At 29.5% G+C, this 22,206-nt stretch overlaps 4 protein-coding genes across 4 annotated transcripts; 2 read left to right on the top strand and 2 right to left on the bottom strand.

Annotated features, from left to right (window-relative positions):
• Nucleotides 1-459: 459 nt before the first annotated feature.
• Nucleotides 460-3,362, bottom strand: LOC113402747 (glycerate kinase). The gene has a single exon (XM_026643057.2). The coding sequence runs from the start codon at nucleotides 3,285-3,287 to the stop codon at nucleotides 1,824-1,826; it is 1,464 nt and encodes a 487-aa protein (XP_026498842.2). The 5' UTR covers nucleotides 3,288-3,362; the 3' UTR covers nucleotides 460-1,823.
• A 782-nt stretch (nucleotides 3,363-4,144) lies between these two features.
• Nucleotides 4,145-6,332, top strand: LOC113402746 (telomerase reverse transcriptase-like). The gene has a single exon (XM_064218751.1). It carries the CDS (start codon nucleotides 4,150-4,152, stop codon nucleotides 6,283-6,285), a length of 2,136 nt encoding a protein of 711 aa, XP_064074821.1. The 5' UTR covers nucleotides 4,145-4,149; the 3' UTR covers nucleotides 6,286-6,332.
• A 47-nt stretch (nucleotides 6,333-6,379) lies between these two features.
• LOC113402742 (transferrin 2) lies at nucleotides 6,380-13,749 on the bottom strand. Its single transcript, XM_026643051.2, has 15 exons — nucleotides 13,542-13,749; nucleotides 13,228-13,350; nucleotides 12,507-12,668; nucleotides 11,920-12,053; nucleotides 11,404-11,570; nucleotides 11,009-11,153; nucleotides 10,645-10,842; nucleotides 10,213-10,312; nucleotides 9,254-9,436; nucleotides 8,822-8,992; nucleotides 8,370-8,539; nucleotides 8,022-8,165; nucleotides 7,702-7,889; nucleotides 7,066-7,225; nucleotides 6,380-6,893 (listed from the first exon to the last, which is right to left on the bottom strand). The coding sequence occupies exons 2-15, from the start codon at nucleotides 13,327-13,329 to the stop codon at nucleotides 6,623-6,625; spliced, it is 2,295 nt and encodes a 764-aa protein (XP_026498836.2). The 5' UTR covers nucleotides 13,330-13,350; nucleotides 13,542-13,749; the 3' UTR covers nucleotides 6,380-6,622.
• Nucleotides 13,750-14,452: 703 nt separating this feature from the next.
• On the top strand, nucleotides 14,453-16,484 carry LOC113402711 (cell growth-regulating nucleolar protein). The gene is made up of 2 exons (XM_026643021.2): nucleotides 14,453-14,840; nucleotides 15,106-16,484. Exons 1-2 carry the CDS (start codon nucleotides 14,713-14,715, stop codon nucleotides 16,268-16,270), a joined length of 1,293 nt encoding a protein of 430 aa, XP_026498806.2. The 5' UTR covers nucleotides 14,453-14,712; the 3' UTR covers nucleotides 16,271-16,484.
• Nucleotides 16,485-22,206: the final 5,722 nt, after the last annotated feature.

The raw sequence follows: 22,206 nt of genomic DNA, 5'->3' as shown, positions 1-22,206 counted from the left end.
AAGATATACAGTTTTTGGGTTTTGGCTGGGTATTCGGTGAGCATGGAAGCAAAGAGCAGCTAGATAAGTTCATTATGATATTGAAAGCTCTTGGAACGTTTGTTCCGAGATCCGTCGGTGAATTGGCGCATTAAACAATATTTAATAAGACGATTGCATGCAGAGCTTATATATTTGCCTTTAAGGTTTATTGCTTTTCTCTTAATTATAATAATTGGAATAAAAAGTCATTACTTTATACTGTTAATGTATTTAATAAATTAAATCTATCGAAATATTAATATAAATATGATTTTCAATTTTTCACCATGGTATCGATGTTTAGATATTACAAGATAAAAATCGATATCCCTAAAAAATCATCGAAAGTTATTAATAATAATCTGTCATTTGTCAATTGTCATTGGAGCATGGTTGATATTTGTGATGTATATCTATAAATTAAACTAACTAAGAATATTACGAAAATATTTTTATTTAATAACAAATATACATAATTTTAAGGTTGTAGAAATTTATTAACAAAATATAATTTTATCTTCATTTACAATGACTGAAGAGCATATTGGTTTCCTATTTAATGCGGCCTCAGTAATTGCTCAAAAAGAAATAAACGACAGTTATGATAAGTTGAGAAGTTATTATTTGTGAGTATAATCCTTGTAGAAAAAAAAAGAATGTAATAAAACTCATAAATAATTAATAACTTGTAAATATTTTCAACAGAATGCGATGTAAAGAAATGACTAGAGGTTATGGATTACCTAAAAAGACGTTTTCTGAAAAAAGTAGATGTTCATATTGTTGTCTTGAGTGGGGCAGTAAGTCTCAAACAAAGGTAATTTTAACACAAATACTATACTACTAAAACCTAATTTGTTTATTAATGCACTGCATGTTTATATTCTATTTGATGTGACTATGTAGTTCTGCTACATTCTATAACATAAAAATTTTAAAGCTTTTAAAATTATTTAATGTTCATGATTAATTATTATGCAACATTTCATACACCTTGATTGCTGTTGAGGATATCAGATTTGTCAATATTATGTTTTTGAAATGCAACATCCTATCCAGCAGCTTAAACCATCACACTCCATTCATATGTTACAATGTTTCAGATAAGACCTTTTAAATTAAGTAAACGGCAAAGAAAAAGAATTCGATGTAATGTTAAAAATAAGGCACCATATAAAAGAGAATGTTTGCTTTATAGCAATGAAATGGTAAGTTTTATGAATATAATTAATGCTAATCCTATTTGTATAGAAATATACAAGCATAAAACATAAGAAGACAAGATAATTTCAGAATTACTTATTATTTGATTAAAATTGGATTAGAATAATGTACACATAATTTTTCTTATTGAATATATTGCACTAATTAAACTTTGCAGGAAAATATCTGTTCATTTTGTAACAAAAGTATAAAAATTCCTATATTGAAACCCAGTAAAACAAAAAAACTAATAGAGGATGAAAATGATGAAATGTCTGAGGATCTAGTAAAGCCTAAAATTAAAAAGGTAAAATTTAAAAAATTAAAAATTGACGAGAAGCTCCAGTCGGAAGTATATTGTAAATCCAAAATAGCATTTTCTTTAAATAAACAGAAAAACACCTTACCAAGTAGCGTAAAAGTTAAGGCAAAGATAATAAAAAATAGCAAGAAAAAAAAGGACAAATTTGCTGGCCTCTGTCAAACAGCAGTAATTGCAGCTACAAAATTAAAACAAGAAAAAGAGAAAGAGAATAAACTTAATCTCTTTCTTAAACCATCATTATAAAAATATGTGTATGTAATTGTAGTCTATTAAATTATGTTGATTTACATACTTTTTTTATTATGATTAAGTGTATATCCATCACATTAGTGTTTGTATGCCCTATAACTACATGTAGTTCACCCCTATTAAATTTTTTATAAAAATTGTAGGAATCATTATTATTTATATATATATCAACATCAATATTAGCTTCCTTACATTCAGAAATCAGATTTAAATGTCCAATAGCACCTGCAGCATCGGTAGGTCCATCAATACCATCAGTTCCGGCACTTAGAAAATATATTTCGTGATCCTTTAATTCATTACTTGAAGAGCTCAAAGCTTTCGAAAATTCCAAAGCTAACTGTTGATTCCTACCACCCAAACCCGACCCATTAACCTTGACCGTTGTTTCCCCTCCAAGTATTAAACATAAATCTTTTGTCCTAATTGAACTTACTTCATTAGTGTTTTCAGCAAAATTCAAATTGAAGCCTGGTATGTTTAAGGCTTTCAATTGACTCTGCAAGTTGTTGATGTTATCATTTCCATTTCTAAAATCACAAAATATTTTGACCAAGTTCACATATTCTTGAACTAAATCCCCTACATTACCAGTTACTATATTAGATAGTTCAATAGGTAAATAATTTAATTCGTAAGCCTTTGATGTAGCTGCTTTTATACTCAATTTGTTTGACCCTAAAATAATATTTTTAACTTTGTCATTTGGAAATGTTTTTGTATGATTTTTTTCTTCTAAAAGTGTTTTAATTGATAGGGGAATATCATTATATAATTTGAAATTCTTAATTATATTAATTGCTTCCATGGGGTTATCATCATGAAGAACAGTAGGTCCACTCGCTATCATATCTATAGGGTCACCAACAACATCAGATAGTATTAAGGTCACAATTTGTGCAGGTTGAGCATACATGGCTAATTGGCCTCCTTTTATATCAGAGATCCATTTCCTTACTGTGTTAAGTTCTTTAATATCAGCACCTGAGTTTGCCAACTTCTTTATTAATATTGTTTTTTCTTGCAAAGTAATTGGCTCCTTAGGTAATGATAATAGTGCCGATCCACCGCCTGATAGCAAAACTAATAAAAAATCATTGTGGGTTAATTTTGAAACTAAATCTTTTATTTTTCTGGTTGTTATTATAGCCTTTTCATCAGGCAAATTATCTTTAGCTCCTTCAAGAAATTGTATGTCATTATTTTCTGTTTGCTTAGTTTTTAAGCTTCCTACTGGTATACTTATAATACCTTGTTTAATTTTAGAATTTAATATATTTTCCACTTCAATGGCCATGTTTTGTACAGCCTTTCCTGCACCAATGACATAAACATTTTTATTTTCTAGGTTATAATTTTCACAACCTATTGATAACTTTTGTGTAATAGGACTATAATTGAGAGATTTTTTGATAAGATTTTCAGGTAGAACAGCTGATACACTACTTTTGAATATCTGCAGTAAGTCATAAAAAATAAGCTTAGACATTTTTTAAAATATATTCAATGAACATTCACTTTTACATATATTTACTAATAAGAGATAAGAACTGTAATATTCTAATTAATACCTATACACAATAATAATCAGAGAATAGATATGGGTACGAAATGCGGAAATGGAACGCTTATTTCGAATAATAACTCGAATAAATAACCAATCGATTTCGTATTTGAACAGTTTGTTCGCTGATCGATCGATTTTTTGTTTATCTGTGTTATGTACCTACTATTGTAACTTTCTGGTTTCAACAAAGCATAATATAGCTAGGGACTAAGAGTAAGATATTTCGTACTTTAAAAATTAAATTGATAGAAACTTTTATAAATGATAAATATAAAAAATATTCATTAATAAATATGTAAGTTTGATACTTATACAATAAATTTAAATATTTATAATAAAAAAAAACAAGTAGGTATAACATTTTGCAATTAATTTCAGTGAAATGTCACTCACTAAAATTAAAATCTTAAAATTGACAAATGAGACTGTTATTTGAATTTTGACTTTTGAGTCCAGTGATGTGACAGTTAAAGCGTTTCGTTTCTTTGGAAACTACGAGTATATAGTATACTGGCTATAGTTATTTTAAATAGACATGACAGATATGCTTAATAAATATATAGAAAATGTATTCCTTTAAATATTCTTTTGTTCTTATAGTATACAATAAATTATATAAATAAAATTAATTGTAAAAATATATTTGTTGTAACTAAAATGAAACGTCAAAACGCGAACGACACAAGTTTGGACAAGTCGCCGCAAAATTTGAAAAGAATTTACAATAGAGAGGTTTAAAAATCAAAGGTCGCACTTAACTAATGTTTATTTGTTTTATTGAGAAATGAATAATCCTATTTGTTTTTCTCAATACTTTGTGAATAAGCAAAATGTAAGGTCATTTAATAATGTATTAAATTCAAAGTATCTAAGAAGTGAAAATGATACTGCATTTCTTAAAAATATATTCGAAGATGAAAAATTAGTAAGTGAATTATCTACTGAAGTTAAGGAAATATTGTTTGAAATAAGGGAAAATGTTACAAGTTGCAGCAAACAAGATTTTAAAAATTATCTAGTAATAAAAGATGTTGAACATAGCTTACGAACAATTCATAAGGCTGATGTTCTGACAAGTTGTAGTAATGCCTTGGTTAAGGTAATCCCTTCCAAATTTTTTGGGAACAATCACAACAACAAAATATTTAGCAAGTGTACAAAACTTATAATATATAGCATGAGAAATCAATTCTTATATTTAGGAAATGTTATTGTTAAAAGTTGGGATTTTTCCAGATTTCCCTGGAACACTATTATTGACACACTGTCTCCTAAAATACTTTGCCATATTTTGCACTGGATCTTTAAAATTATTTTATCTGCAATAATATCTCTAAATTTTTATGTAACCACTTGTAAATTTGATAATGATGAAAATAAACTACATTTTTTTTTAAAGAATCATTGGCAAAGATTTTATGATATAAGGATATCAAATATGATTATTTCAAAAATTATTAGTAGATTTGAACCATATTGCATAGGCAAAAAGACAAAAACAAAATACAATCTTCAGGAAAGATTAAAATTGAAAATGTTAAAAAGAGAGATATCCAAATTGCATTTGGTTTTAAAATGTAATGATGATTATAGACCCATTGTTCGATACAAGAATGAATCAATTACTACATCAGAGAAATATAAAATTAAAGAAAGATTGCATTTTTTACATATACTAACTGGTAAAAGTTATGCAAAAATAGAGAGGCATTTCTCAGTTTTATATACAATGTGGATTAAGAAAAATCAACCAAAATTATATTTTGTTAAAACAGATCTCAGTAATGCTTTTGGATCTATCAGTAAGGAAAAGCTTTTAAAGATTCTTTGCGAGCGGCATGTAGAATTTCAAAAGAAAGAAAAATCATTGTACAAAAAAAAGAAATTTGCTCAACAATATAAAGAAATTGTAGCTGAACTTAGAAAGCCACTGTTAATCCGATCAGGTTCTACAATTTATGAGTGGAAAGAAGGTTTGGTGCAGGGATATAAATATTCTCCAGCATTATCTGAATTGTATTATTCATATTTAGATGAAATATATTTTTCAGAACATCTCAAAAAGGAAGATCATGATCTCAAGTTATTTATACGAGTGGTTGATGATTATTTGTACATAACAGATTCTTTAGAAGATGCCCACTTGTTTTTAAAGGCATTGTCTAATTATAGGAATGTGAACTTTATAAAAACATTTGTTAATTTTCAACATCCAACAATAAAATTTAGACAAGAAATAACTTTTCTTGGGTACAGCTATAATACTGCTAATATGGAAGTAAGCAGAGCAAATACTGTGTTTACTGGTGACATGTGTTATAAAATTAGCTTTTCAGCAGCCATTGGGGATTTAGGTAAATTTTTAGAAAATAGGATAGGGCAATCCGGCATTCAAATTAATGGTCACATTTTTAATTTTTATCACAACAATGAAGAATTGATATGGCATCATATTTTTGTAACATTGTGTCTTTCAGCTAATAAATTCTGCACAATATTAGCCCTTTATTGTGATGAGAAACAAATGTCACAATATTTAGCAATTTATAAAAATAGAGTAACTGTTAAACTTTGTAATAGTATTATAGAGACTTTGAAGAGGAACCGTCCATCAGATTTTATTTTTAAATACTGCATCAATCATTTTCGTTATTTATCTTTTAAAGCTCTGCTTTTATGCGCGCAAAAGACATCAAAATGCAATATCTTAGTTCCATATGTGAATGTTGAATTAGCCAGGAGTAATTGTATAAACGGGAAATGGAGGGACCACTCCAGTAGAATTTGTAAAAGTGGTAAAAGTAAAATGCAAGCAATTAGAGAAATATGTAAAAGAGCAGATCTTAAGATAATTATGAAAAAATTTAATGACTTGCCACCAGGTGTTCAATGTTTTAATCATAAGAAATTTTATCAATGAACTTATGTTAAATAAAAATTATTTAAAAAAAAAGTATATTTTTATTGTAAATAGGTATTATACATTCACATATAATGTTATTTAACACTTATGAGATTCATTTGGACGGAAAATCATGTAAATACAATAAAAAAAATGTCTAAAAAAGTTTTTGATTTTGTCATATCAAACATTTTTAAAGTTAATTCAAAATAAACTTAAAGCTTTATATATATTCATATTTAAATCTAATAAAGTACTATGCATATCAGGCACTTGGCTGGACGAAATTACATTAGATCTTATCTATTAAAGAAACCGTAATATCTAAAAAATCTAATTATATTGTGTTTTTTCCTTATCGTAATAATGCGACGACAAATAGTGCAATTGCAATCACGTGTCCGACCACTCCAGTTGTGTACGCCTTTGATAGAAAGTCTGGATCTGAAGCTATGTAGTAAGAAGCTTGTGGGGCGTCACACGAGACGATGCGAGCAGCTCTAGATAGAGCTTTGCCTGCTATGATTTCTGCTGAACGTTCGGCATGTGGAAGGGGCTTAAGGCGTACGGCCGCGTCGCTGAATATGAGGTCCGCGAATGGAGGTTGCGATAAGAACATGCTAAAGCTGTAACAATACAATAAATGTGTAAACTTAATTCATTTGATAGAAATGTAAATAAATTGTATGTAACATTTTTACCTAGAAAGGCAAATTAAACTTTTTAAGTGTCAGGGTAGATTTTAATTAATACTTCAATGAGTTATTTATTTTAATATAAACTTTATGTATAAAATACCTGAACTCATCAGATGCAGTTGATCCATAAAGCTGCTGTGCATACACCATGAGGTTAGAGTAGGTGTCAAGCTCGGTGTGATTGGCTCTACCCATCAACACTGAGCCAGGTACCTTGCCGAGGTTGCATTGTTTATATTCGTGCATTTTCGCACGAGTTCCTGTGATATATAATGTATTGTTTTTATTAATTAACAGTAAGTAAGAAGAGCTTAATTTTTACAAGTAATGGCCAAAGCACATTAAGTGTAAAATGTAAAATATATTTTGCCATTTGCCAAATCCTTAAAAAATTGTAAATATATTTGTGCTAAAACAGCACATTACTATTACTAATATCAACCATATTATGCAAAAAAGGGATATATTAAATAAAACAAACTACATCTGTTCATTGTATCTAATGACTAAAAAGAAAGTGTTATCATTATTGGCCCTTTTAGCACCAGGCTATCATTTGTATGAATATAACTCTATGATCGGTGTGGAAGGTGGAGCACCGGGAGTACTTATTTATCATAGTATGTTGATACTTAATACCTTTAAACTACGATAAGCACACATTTGGGCATTAAAATATCAACATGTGCGGTTGGATGATTATTTTTAAAGTTTGTCAGTAGGACCTGTAACTAACCGTCAGGACACAGCAGCTGCAGGTCGTCGGGCAGCAGGTCCCTGGCCCACCACTCGCGGCGCCGGCCGCCCGACACCTCGGCGGGTGCGCTGTGCCGCACGAAGGCCACGTCGCCGCCCCCCTCCACCATGCAGCGCAGCGCGCCCACGTGCCCGTAGTAGTCCTCGCTGGCGTCGCGACGGCACCGACTGGGAAGGCATTGACAGATATTTTTTGTTACTAGGATGTAGACTGCAGATAGATTCGTCCTATATCTTAGACAGATTTATAACTCCGATTATAGTTATAGTTATATTATATAAAAATAAAATAACACCTACCGGAAAGAAGCTCCGTGGCATAGATGGCACAAATTGTCATGAGGTACGGTTCCAGAATCCACGTATTCGCTGCTCAAAGCGCCGGGAGCGCAGGATTTGCTAAAGTACTGAGCGGCTGCGTGTGCGCCGTCACAGCCATAAGAACTGAGCAAAAATAAGTAAAACTTTAATAAGTCTCTCTGGACCAAAATATTTTAAGAAATAAAAATTATAATTTTATTACATCTCTTTAAGCAGTTGCTGTTTAGATAACTCATTTTGGTAGATTTTCAGGTATCACCTTATTTTTTAAATATTAAATGTATTTAAAATTCCTATACCGAAAATGTAATTGTATCTGTTTCTCACCGAATCCATCCGTTCGATATGAGGTAGGCCAAAGGATAGACCCATCCAGCGGCCATTCCGATACCGGTGTGGCAAGTGTTCTTGCCGCGTAAATATGTCAGGTCAGTGTCCGGATCTTGCTCTTTTGCGACCGCGACCGCGTAGTACCAGTTGTCCCCGCTCGAATAGATCTGATTTATTAAAGTGTATAAAGTTCTTATATTATGGTTCAAATTAATAAAGGCAAGAGTAGATTACGATAACATTTAAAATATGATAATTTTAGTCTTTCATTAAGGAGTAGTGACAGAAGAATATAATCATCCCAAGACAAAGTTGCTAACTTTATGTTATTGAGCAACGGTAATAAATATAATTTTGTCTACGCGCGAAGTCAGAATAACAAAGTGAGAGAGATAGAGCCTTGACTAGAAAGGGGAGTGAGAAAGGGAAGGGAGAGACGGCGCACTCACCTCCTGCATGAAGGGCACGAGCCGGTGCCTGTAGGCGGCGTGCAGCATGTCGGCCGCGTCGAACATCGCGAAGTCGCTCGTGCCCTCCGCGATGGCGCGCTCGCAGTGCCGCATGCTGTGCGCGCGCCAGCACACCAGCGTGGGCGACAGGAAAGCAGCTTTCAACGCAACCTACGAGTGACCATTTTATTTTGTAATATTTCATATTTGGAAGACGACCAATTGGCCACTTGATGGTAAGTTGCCAGCTTTGCCCGTAGAAATTACCACAACACTTTTAAAACACTCCTTAAACCGCGAATACGGCGTCAACCGAGTAAAGTTACGTCCTAGTGTCTGTGATATTAGACCGAGTCAGTGGAAAAATCACTAAATCAGACCTGACAAATACCCTTTAGAAAATATACAATGTTAGAAACAAAAAAAAATTACCCTCATTTTAACACATTTGTCCATCTCTTGGTCACTAGTGATACACAGTGTAGCTCTCTTCACGGGACAGTCCCGTATACCAACTACAGCTTTTTCGGCTTGATCTCCAACTAATTTGTTATTTAAAATGTGCTGTGCTGCTTGTTGGTCTTCTTTGAGCATCCGGAAGTTAATTGTGGCGTCCTGGATAAATGCAACAAAAAGTTTGATTTTTTAAATAAGTAATTATGTAAGTAAAAAGTGTCAAATACATACAAAATGTTTGCCAATACTTGAACAAAAAGTTATTTATTTTTTTATAGCTGGATGATGCAAAAGCAACATTAGATCGCCAAAATTGTACGCGTTATTTAGGGTGTACCCATGTTTTATTTATTTTCTCAATGTGGTATACAATAAAGTCTGGGGTAAAGTAAATCATAGTCAACAAATTGTATAAGGCAAGTAGAAATAATTTCACCAATTCTCTTCTCAGCAAGCAGAGAATATCTTTGGGGAATTCTAAAAAATTAGCGGCCATCACGCAGCAACGAAAACCAATGAAGTAGGGCTCAAAATTAACAATACTTCCAAGCTGGTATTGATATAGTAATCAATGGGATCCTATTCGAGCATGTTATTAAATACGTGTTTTCGAGACAAATAATATCTCTCAGCAATCAGATGACAAAAGAAGTAAACTTAAAAATAGAACACAACTAGCTGGTAGAAATATTGGTTGCGAGTTTGGTAGAAAGAGAGAATGAAGGTCTAGGGACATATAAAAAAAATATGTGTTAAACTTGTGTTAAAAAGGATAATCAGTACACTATATACCTTAGATTAAGAAATTATTTAAAACAGAATAATATTGTGGTATAAAATGAACGAGCTACATAATATCTTATCAAATTGACTGAAAACAGTTAAACTAATTCTTTTCAGGTAAAATAATATTAAGTATAAAGCCATTTATTTACCTGTACCAACAAGTCTGTAGTACCGTCAGACTGAAACAGTTGAAACGGTGACTCAATGGGATGTCCGGATGGATCTAATCTTTGTCTAAAAGGTGATATGCTGAAAACAATTATACAACTATAATATGTGTTTATATTATATTATTAACACCTAATTCTTACATGTTTTAAAATAGAAGGTATAGTAATTTTTTTAAGCTTACACTTGGTATATAACACTTATGATTTAATGAAAGAAAAATAAATATGATATGTACTTTACAACAAGTGAACTTAAAATATACTCTTATAATTGAAAGAGCTTAAAAAAAACTAATATACTTTTTAAGTTTTTCGGGTGATGATTATTGAGTAAAAAGGAAGCAATGTTACTGAAATTTTGTTATTTCATGTATATCCACTATAAAAAAATTATATTCAATTTTAACTTACTTTTCATTTGAAGCATCAAACTGTCTGTCTCCATTTTCTTTTCTATATGTATCATATTGGTATTTAGACTTTTCAGTGGTTGTTATCAAGTTACCGTATGGATCACGAGGCTGGTAATCCAGAGTGCGGTTGGATATCTTGTTAAATGGATTTGGTTCTCCATATAATTCCAATATCTTCAACAACAAGTTTTGGTATCTGAGAATTATTGAATTGTTAAGCAATATTTATGTGTTTGCACAATTATAAACCACTGAGTATGGTAATTAATATTTTCATTATATTTCAATGTTTTCAAAGCAAGAACACTATTACATTAGTTTTCTTAGTGTGAATAGATAAAAGAAATAGTGAATATATATACTTTTTCTTCTGCTTTACTGTTGCTGCACTACTGGTGACAATGGCGTCAGCAGGAACCCGACCCCAGTTACATTGTTCCCACTCTTGTACTGGCATTCGGGAACCATCTCTGCATATCAACTCGAAATTGTCTTCAGTCACACCACCTGATTGTACAATAATAATTAACAAAATATTAAAACAGCTGCATAATAATGTATGAAAAGATTTATATCATAAATATTCAGACAAAAACTCCAACTTGTCTTTGTAAAGATAAACAAAAATTTGATTTACATTTTCCTTGGGATTGCTAACACCTCTGTGATAATCACTACGCAGAGTTCTTTGAGATTACCTATTATTACTGTATTTATAATAAAAGATATGGTTTTAATTATATCACAAAAAAAATACCTAATATTTTATGAGACAGCAATGTATGTTGTATAGTTGTGTCACGTACAAATGCAATGTCTCCAGTGCCATTGGAGATTAAGCATCTCAATGCACCTTCATATCCAGCATGTGGGTCGGCTAATGTACACCGTACACCTGCTCCACCAACACAGAGCTTACATAACCTATAAAATAATTATATGTAAATAAAGAAGAAATTATTTTACATAAATTCTTCATTATAATGGGTTCAGTATAGCTATTTATAGTATAAATATTTACTGAGATTTTAATTGTCATAAAAAATTTAATAAAAACTTTAATTATAAATAATAAGAAAAATTTATTAATGTAAAGACTAAAAAACCTATTATTGAGGTGTGATTAAAGTTATCTGGTAAATAGCAAATACTGTACTTGTATTTATAAATGTAGTTCTGGATTTATAAAATGTATTAAAACATTTATCATTGTTATAATTAAATAAAAAAAATGATAATATTGTTCAATTACATATGAAAATAGGAAACATACTTATCAGAATTATCTCCAATAGGATTGTACATGTCTTTCAAAGAATTAGGAGCACATGATTCCCCAAAATATTCCACCGCTGATTTTACATGATTGTTACAGTCAGTTATCTTCAAGCCACCTTCCTTCATCAACTACAAAAAAAAAATATGTTTACATTTAAAGAAGGACATCAATAAAAAGGGTCTACTGTAACTAATTAATCTCTTGTTACCTTTAAGAGATTGAAACTGGTACAATCCATGCATCACAAAATGCCATATGAAAAATTTACTTGTACTTTTTTTTAATTAATGATTTTGTTGAAGTATTGTGTAATGTTTGTGACATCTTTGCTGAATGTTACAATACATGTATGGTACACACAAACTGATTTAGACAGATGCAAGTAAGCTACTAAAAGTTCACAGAAACAGTTTTTAGGGACAAGAGTATCAGTCAATTTACATAAATATTTTTCATTATTTTTATAAGTGTTGATTTTTAAATTAAAATAATAGGTGTGTAATTGCAGTACCTATATGTACTGAGGATTATATGCTAATTATATAGATATGAAGTTGATATTTAAAAAAAAAAATACTTACAGTGTGTATTGGCATGACCCATCCAGCTAGTGATCCAACACCCGGAAAGCAAGCTTTGGCACCTCGCAAGCCATGTAGGCCTATGCCAGGCTGAACATCTGGTAGGCCTCCTTTTTTAATGACTGCCACAGCATACTGGTAAGGTTCTCCTCTGCCATATAACTTTAAAAAAAAATGAACCTTATATTATCTAATTTAATTATTATCTATAATTTATAGATTCAGTAAATAAACTTTAATACGGTATCATATTGAATTTAGAAAAAAATTACCACTACACATAAATATTCGTATTATATTATTTTCAATCATTTGAATTAGACATTACTTGTAAATTTATCTACTAACAGCACCAATTCTGTTATTCTAACATTTACATAGAAATATATTAATGAAACAAAAATAACTTTAGATGGGAATTTCAGAATGACGATTGACTGTGATCCACAATTATCAACTTTATGATATAAATATAGAAAATATGGAGTGGATGATATTTAGACAATGAATAAAAGACAACTCTTTCTTTTCAGGTTGAAAAAAAATCTTTGGCTCTCTAATCTATAGTAAATATTGTACACTATATAATAACCTTTTACAATATTATCATCATCAGGTTATAGAACCATTAGAGTGAGAGAGGATTCTTAAAAGAAAATTTAATTTTCAAGGGAAAGGAAATATATTTTAGGACTTTTTATTGGCAAATTAACTCGCTTACCTCTTGAATGATGGGCACTAGGGAGTGAAATCTACCAGCAACATACACTTCACCTGCATCTAACGCCAATAGGGATGCTTCACCTCTATCTACCCATGTCATACACTCTTCTGTGTCAAATGCCTGTAATTTAGATTTTTAAAATACTTAAATGACCTTTGTTTGTTATACAACCTTAACTTTTCAAAATATACAAATAACACAATTTAATTATTGGGATGAGTACAGAATGTGTAACCCTAAATAGTAAAATGTTAAAATTAATAATTTTTAAATATTAATAGATAATAAATGAGTTAATAATCGTTTCTTACTCGTTTACATTGTATTTCAATATAATCCTGACCAAATAGGCCTTTGTCTTGCACTGAGATATTAGCTAGTTTTAAACACTTTTTTTGCTCAGGTATCGATGTTGTGCACCATGTTACAAAATCTTGTCCTTCTACTTTTGGTTGATATGAATTATCGTTGGCAATTGCCTCACTACCGAAGAAATTTGCTGCGGCAGAGGCTACAATTGAAATACATACGGTGTTATTAATATTATATTATTGTTATAAGTATCTCGATATTGAGTATATTAAAATGTATCAATAATGCTGTTTCTTTTAAGTAATTTATCACACAAAACAATTGAAAGTTTTGAAATACTAATACTATTATATTCATGTTTGTTCAATACTTACTAATAGTAATAACTAAAGTCAAAAATAAACAACTGTAATCAGAATTCATTTTCATTTTGTTTATTTTGTCATTGTTAGTAAGCAATTATAAAATCAAAGTGATATTTTGGACACACCCGAAAACTCAAAGCTTTAAAAAATTGTAAAGCGTGAAGTCGTTAGCTTAAATGAAGTATGAGTCAGTGTCAAGTATCAACTGTCAAGTAAGTGAACGCTCAACAACAGCCTTTTTAATTTTGTTTTTATGTTATATATATATATTTTTTACATCATTAATATTTATAATTTGTGATTAACTTTAAACTCTGTACAATAAAATATTTTGTGAATATAAACTAAAGTATTAAACTTTAGTTTATATTCCTTGTAAAATTGCAAGGTCCTGATACTAGGTTTATAAACTAGGTGTCTAACTATCTAGATAACTATTAGTATTAGTAGACGAATAAACATTTTTAATGTAATTGTTTTCTAGATGTAGGTAATATTTGAACATTTTCTACTACGAAAATGTCAAATGACAATTGACATTTAACTTAACATTGACATTGTGAAAATTTTCATAATTCGGTTCCGAAAATTGTGGCGTGTTTTGAAAAGCACGTGTGAATAAAAATCCAAATAAACATAAAACTGTTAATAAAAAAAAAATACCTTGAACTTATTACAAACATATTATTACAAATTGTTTATATAATTGAACTCGTCCCAAAAACAAAAATTTAGGTCGTGACATATTTCAATAACAAAATAAAATCTATTGTTTTGATTTTGTCCACTCGATTTACAAGTGAATATGGTTGTTTTTACTTGTGGCCATTGCGGAGAATCAGTTCAAAAGCCTAAGGTTGAAAAACACTACTTAACAAAATGCAGAAATAAAAATCCTAATTTATCTTGCATGGACTGTTTTAAGGACTTTTTGTAAGTATACCAATTGGATAATATAGACGTAACTTTAACGACCAAAGTATCTACGGTAAAACTATACATCAATTTTTATATCCGAAATGATGTAATTTTGTAAGAAATGTATGTAAATATGTATTTTTATTTTGATACACATTTTTAAAATATTTTATTCTTAATGAATCTAATATACATCAATATAAAAATAATTGACAGTATGAAACAAGTATATATCTATATTTAAATGTATTTGTAAATTAATATCACTTATATTTTTCAGAGGTAGTGATTATGAAGCTCATACAAAATGTATAACTGAAGAAGAACGTTACTCTGGAAAAGGATTTACTCCGAAAGAAAAGAAGGGTGAAAAGAAACAAAATGCATGGGTGGAAATGTTACAGTCCGTCTTAGATGAACAAAAGAATGCATCAGGCAATGTTTTGAGAATTATAGAGACTATAAGCAAGCATAATAATACACCTAGGAAGAAACCTAAATTCATAAACTTTGTGAAGAATGTTTGTGGACAAAAAACTAATCCCAAAGATATTGATCAGGCTTGGGACTTAATATCTGTGAAGTTATCAGAATTGTCAAATTTAAATTCACAGAACAAAAATAAAAATGAACAAGATAAGACTGATGTACCTAAGGTAAATGGTGCTGCTGGTAAGGGGCAAAATGGTGATATACCAAATGGTAAAAAACAAAATGGTGTTGCAAATCACAATGAGGAAGAAGATGAGGAAGAAGCTCAAGTTGAGGACAAAAAAGATATTGAAACTAAGAATGGTGATTCAGAAGAGCCCAATAAAAAACTTTCCAAAAAGCAAAGGAAAGAAGAAAAAAAACGTAAGAAGTATGAAGCAGAACTACAAAGTGCGGAAACTCCACCAGCTGAAGTGACCCAGGAAGAAATTCAAGTGCCAAAAAAAGGTAAGAAAAACAAGAACAAGATTGAAAACGGCCATGAAGAAGGAAATGGCCCTGTCGAAGGAAAAGATAAAAATAAGAAAAGAAAGAGGCAAGACACAGCAACAACAATAGAAGTTATTGAAGCTGTCAATAATGCTGATATAGAAAATGTGCCGGTTAAAGTAAAAGCCACTAAAAAGAAGTTAAAAATGGAGGGAGAACTTGCTACTGCTGAAGCAGATGAGAGCATTTGTCTTCATGATCAGAATGTTGCTAAAAGTGAGAATGAGGTGTCAGAAAATAATGGGAAATTCAACTGGCATGCTGTAATTATGTCAGTTTTACAGAAAAAAGGGAATGAACTTCCATTTAAGCGTCTTCAAAAGAAAGTTTTGTCTGAATATTCAGAATATACAGGGAATGAAGTAGACGATAGAATTGCCGATAAATTTATTAAAAAATTGAGAAGTGCACCCAATGTGAGGGTTGATAAAAATAGAGTTACACTACTAGAAGAAGATGAGTAAAAACTTTTTTAATACACTTTTATAAAACTATCAATTAAGGATTTAAGGCAATTGTGGTAAATAATTTGCAATGACTTACACTGCCTGAATATTATACTTCTTTTTCTCATAGATTAAGCTAACATATTATTAAATTTACTGCATCTCGATGTGTAATTTTCTGTATTTGTATATCCTACAAATTGAAGAAACCAAAATATATTGTAGATCATTATTTGACTTTTTATTTCAATTTGTCAGTCCTTCAACATTGTATTTATATTGACCAAACATATAAGTATTTTGTAAAAAATTAAACATCCTTATACTTATTGATTAATTAATTTCTTAGTCATATTTAACATTATTATATTATATGTTAAGTACGTAAGTGTAAGGTTTGATATATTTGTTTTTTAGTATTCTTTGTAGATACGTGATTATAAAGAAATGGTATTACATAGTCTCACTTTGCTCATATTATAAAACCACAATTTGTTGCAAAGTCATATTTGACCTTATCAAAAGATTCGCGTGTTCTAGCAACTGGGTCACCACCACTGTTCTTCAAAGCCATCTCATCTTCGACGAAAAGTCAAAAAAACAATGGTTATATTATATATATACAGCATACCTATGTAATTTTTATTAATATTTCAATTCTATTCTCGAGCAGTAGTAGTATGACATGACCGAAACATACCTTCACAAATTATTTGTGAACAAACTTCTTACGAACTTCTTCTTACGAACGAAAAACTTGGACGTTATGTACAGCTAGCTAAATTTATATTAGATTCAGGAAATATAAAAGCGAAAACAAATATTATTAAAAGTAGTTAAGTAAATGAGTACCTACTGATATTTTCATTTGATTCATATAAAATATAAGAGCTCGAATTGTAGAATTATATTTTCTGCCTACATTGTGGCACTAAAAATTGTTATAGTCGCAGTATATTTCGAGACAAACAAACAAAGAGACTAGAATAATTATTATTTACTAGTAATATTTCCTGGAAAACATCGACGTTGCACTCTCAAGCGCAAGGTACGTCGAGGAAGTTGTTGCATTACTATTTAAAAACGATGCACAAAAAAAGAAAAATCTCCTGATTTTGACACAATTTGTGTAATTTTTATAGTAAGTAGGTAGTAGTTTCTTGTAAAACTATTTATAAAACGAACATTTTTGGAATAAATATTGTGAATAATTTGAAAATTCTTTATATGCATAATAAGATCAGTAGGTAGGTATTATTTTTTACTTCTAACAAAATTATCGAAATTACGCCGATTTTAATGAATTTCTTAAAAATAAATGTTTAAATACAAGCATAAAAATCATTATTTTATTAATTTCAAGAATTATTTAATCATGTATCTTGATTATTTTAAGTTTTTGTTATAAAAATAGTCATATTTAATTAACTATATTCATATAACTTCGGTCACCATAAATATTTTTCAGTGAGTTGAAATTAGGTGATATTTTAAACAAAACTAATACCAACCCCTTAATTGCAAAATTATACAAAAAGTTATGAAAAAAACAATATAAGCACGTAATACATTTTCATAATAAAGCGTCGTCCTAAAATGCATGTTAAAAAGTGTGAAAATGAAGCTCGTTTTTATTTAGCATTTGTTCTGGTCCAACCTGCAGTCATTTGCGTTTTTACATCATTTCATAACATCTCTCGCTTCTCATTTGTAAATGTAACATTGTTGTATAGTAGGTACCTAATATTTTTGTATGTTACAAGTTTTCATAATTTATTTAGTGTTTATAATATTTGCATAATGTTCATTTTTTATTTTTATGATTAGTTTTAAATATAATGCTTGTTAATTTAAAAACCTTTAATTTTTTTATAATAAATAAATATGAGCTTTATAAAGTGTAGCAGCTCAATTAAATAAGATATTCGGTGTGATTGTAAACAGTAATAGTTGGTTTGATAAATAAATAAATAAAAGATCGAGATAAGAAGTCGATATTGTACTCTGAAATTTGCAAGGAGTTCTCATGTTTGGTGTGGTTTCCTCATAAGTACATTTTATATAGAAAGCTAAACAGATATTTTAGGGCACAAAGTCAGTGGCAATTCGGAAAGAAAAGTTAATAATCCTCAAATTACATACTATAATGATCTTGAAACAAAGTAGGTAAGGCGAAATCACAAATCGCTTTCCTCTTTTTGTAGTTCATTTGTGAAGAGCTCTTGTCGACAAAATAGAAATGTTCTTTTGTCTGATCTAATGTAATTTCCACTAAATACTTTATTTAATTAATTTGTAAAGTCGTAGCAAGATATTGAAAGTTTAAAGAGAAAAATATAATCAAGTTTGTTAAGACAGTCGTTATTATTTGTTCTAAGCTCGTTTATATTACTTATTGTTAATATATTTTTTTGTTTCTTTCAAGGTTGACGTAAAGAAAAATATTTAATTTACTTGTTTATCTACACAATTAAATCTCGCGATAAGCTTTTATATCATATTGTGTAAAATGTGAAATGACGTTATAAGTTAACATTAAAAGTTTATTTTTTTTTCTTTTAAGCGCATTTAAATAAAAGATTGTTTTTAGAAAGGGTTTTTACTTTTAATTTATTTTGAATATATAGAGTATTTTTTTGAATGTATTATGTTTTCAGGCCTTTTGCTCCATCTTAGGCTGCTTGTACATCACGTCTCTAGTGAATACGCAGCCTAAAGCGGAGATTTGAAGCTTAAACTGCAACAAAGCTCCAGTGCGTGTTGGCGCTTAAACATATACCAGAATATCATCCGACTCATGTAGGTTTCATCACAATGGTTTCGTTCACCGCCGATAACGAGGCGAATGTGAATATAAAATTCACGTTCTATTTTGATTAGTTAGTGGAAATAACTACTTCAAAAACAATATACTAAAATAAGTAATAATTTATAAAATACATTTATCGAGAGTAGCCTAAAATAAGATTAAAATAAAATTGTTTTTAATAGACACGAATCTTTTATAGAGCATAAAAGAAACCACAAACAATTAGTGCAACTAATCTTAAAAATAATTTCAACTGAGTTTTCTTTAATGTGAGCTTGAAATAATAAAAGCAGGTTGAGCGTATTACGTTGTACACGGTGTAATTAGCAACATTTCTCTTTATATATTTAATAGTTACCCGGCTTGGCTCCGCACGGGTAAATAAGGATTTTATCTTGTGTGTTTTTGAGACATAAATATTTGCCAACTGATCTATCCTCTGCTAGTGTATTTAATTTTATAATATGACTTTTAACACGTGTATATTTAAATATTTCTAAAACTACAGAATCGACGTGTCAAAGTGTTAATTTTATTCTCGATATAGGTACATAAAACATTATTTTGCTAGATTTCGTGTATCGGTTGTAGTTAGCGGTCCATTTGAAAACGTCGAGATCAAGTTTTTTTTCTCTGACTACTTTGACATGATCTACTCAAAACAATTTTAAAGTGAATCACTGACATACAACGCACAGCCTAAGCTAGCGGTCTAAGAGGATACAATTTTGCTCTCGAATTTTTAAAGGAGTTAAATTCGTTAATTTTGATCTTAGAAATATGGAAATCTGTTTGCCTGGAATTATGTTATTGCGTTCAAGACAGTTATTGTACATTTTCGAATTGTCGTCATCTAAAACGATGAAAGATTGTATGGAAGTTCGTTATTTTTGATAGAATGAAATGAAAATTTATAAAATTTGCAAATCTATGTATAGGCTTCTGTTTATGATTTAAAGATAGTTGTTACAGCGTTTATCACGAGAGAGAGTGAAATATTTACGAGGGGCTTTTTCAATGTTTGAAATCGGTATTGATTATGGAAATCGGTGTTTATTATTTTATTCATGAGTAAAAGATAGTTTGTATGATGTTTTTGTTCGTCTTCAAAAAGTCATCAAAAATACGTAAAAGTTTCTATGGAAGTTCGCAGTTTTTATTGTTAGAAATATGGAAGTTGGTGTTAAGAGCACTTATTCCAATTGCCTCTTGTCAATTTCTGTTATTTTTAAGCTTGTAGCTGTGTATACGTGTAGATATAATCATAGCTACTATAGTCTAGCCAATCCATATAAATCATTGTGATGCTATTACAATATTTATTCCGTATATATTTTAATTACATAGAAACAAAATGACATAATAATCATAATAAATTACTGAAATAATTATAAAATATAAAAAATAGTATGTAAAATACATTTGTTTTTAACTAATAATTTGTTAAATATCAGTAATGTTAATTATGGATTATTCAAAAGATGTTATTAATAAAAGACTAAACTTTTGTTCAGTACTGTTTGTTAAGTAACTTATAAATATTTGGCTCACATTCCCTTTAAAAATTTCGTGTAAACGGCTAATCCGGTATAAACGCTGATTAAGAGCTTTTGCCAAAAATAAAAATATATTATTTAGTTTAAAAAATATATCATTCAAATACTTTAATATAGCTTAACATTAAATATATATATGATATAGTAATACCTCTTTAAGAAATTTTTATTGAAAACATTCTTAGCGATTGTCTTTAAACTCGTATTTGAATAGTTAAAAATTAGTAATTTATTTTTAAAATCCACTTAATTTAAATTGCTTTTGTAGTGTTAAATGCAGTTTTGCACCTTAGCCTCAATAACGCCGTCAAGATTTTGGGACAGGATAAACATATATACGTTCTGAACTACATATATTGTCGCTTAAATGAAGAACTATTAAATTTATGTGAAAAAGTGTTTCATCAGTTGATTATATTGATATTAAAAATACTATCAATGATATCTTGTTTTTATATAGCTTTTTAGTAAGATTTTATAGCAGTTTCTTTAAATCAATAACGGGCTGACTTCCAATATTGACTCAAAGATTTCAAAATTCAGTTCATTGCAGAGAATGTGAAACCTTCTTCTCAAAAAGAGAGAGGAGGCGTTTGACCAATGGTAGTCTCTTAATAGGCAATTACTTTAGTTTTAGACATTTTTTTATTAGCAGGATTACAAATATGGTGTTTTTGCAATGCACGTTACCAAAAAATCTACTACGTAAGTGAATTCGATGAATTTATAAATAATATTTCTGTTGGGACAGTGAATTATTTGGCTTTCTCTCATGAAACCTACATCATATAATCATTAAATATAATCAGTAAAATAATAGAAACAGAAGTTCCGAATAGATTCAATTAGATTTTTGAGAAAACAAACAAAAAAAAGCTAACCTCTTTTAAATACCATTATCAATTTATCAATATGAAATAATCTCCGTATTTTTCTCTATATGAGGCAATGAAGTGACGGACATTTATTCTATTATGAAAAATAGCGGAATTTAAAAAGGAGTAGTTCAATAATTATTCCTTCTCTTGTATAACGAACAGCATATTAATCGATAATTTTGTTTATGGAACATAAAATTGAAAACTGCAAGTTTTTTAGAATATAGAATTTAATTTACAGAATGTTTTACTTGTAGATTGCAATAAGTATTAAAAAAAAGCAAAGTGTTAAAGTCTAAGAAAGTTCATTCAGTTAGAAATTAAAATATTTCCTATCGAATTTATTTAAAATACTTTCTGAATTGCCAAGCGCTAGCTAATTTGTAATATCGTACCGCTAGGAAAGAAATCTCAGTAAACATTGTCTAAAAAAGAAGTAGGTACTTCATTATTTTCAATTAGAAATAATTTAGTTACCAGTTTGATGATTTCCATTTCTAATGTATTAGAATCAAGAACAAGTATTGCAGTGAAAAAAATGTTATCAAAATACATTTATTAGGCATTTTCATTAATATATTTAAGTATATATCATTTTTAGTATCTACTAAAAAAGATGATATTTAAATAATATAATGATTATTTGTAAGCAGTATGATTATTTATTAGTATCTATTATTAGCACTGTGATTTCTCTCATTTTATTAGCCG

The sequence above is a fragment of the Vanessa tameamea genome, chromosome 24 (assembly GCF_037043105.1).
Source record: "Vanessa tameamea isolate UH-Manoa-2023 chromosome 24, ilVanTame1 primary haplotype, whole genome shotgun sequence".
NCBI lineage: Eukaryota > Metazoa > Arthropoda > Insecta > Lepidoptera > Nymphalidae > Vanessa > Vanessa tameamea.
Note: the sequence above shows the minus strand (reverse complement) of the source record. Positions and strands in the feature narration are given on the sequence as shown.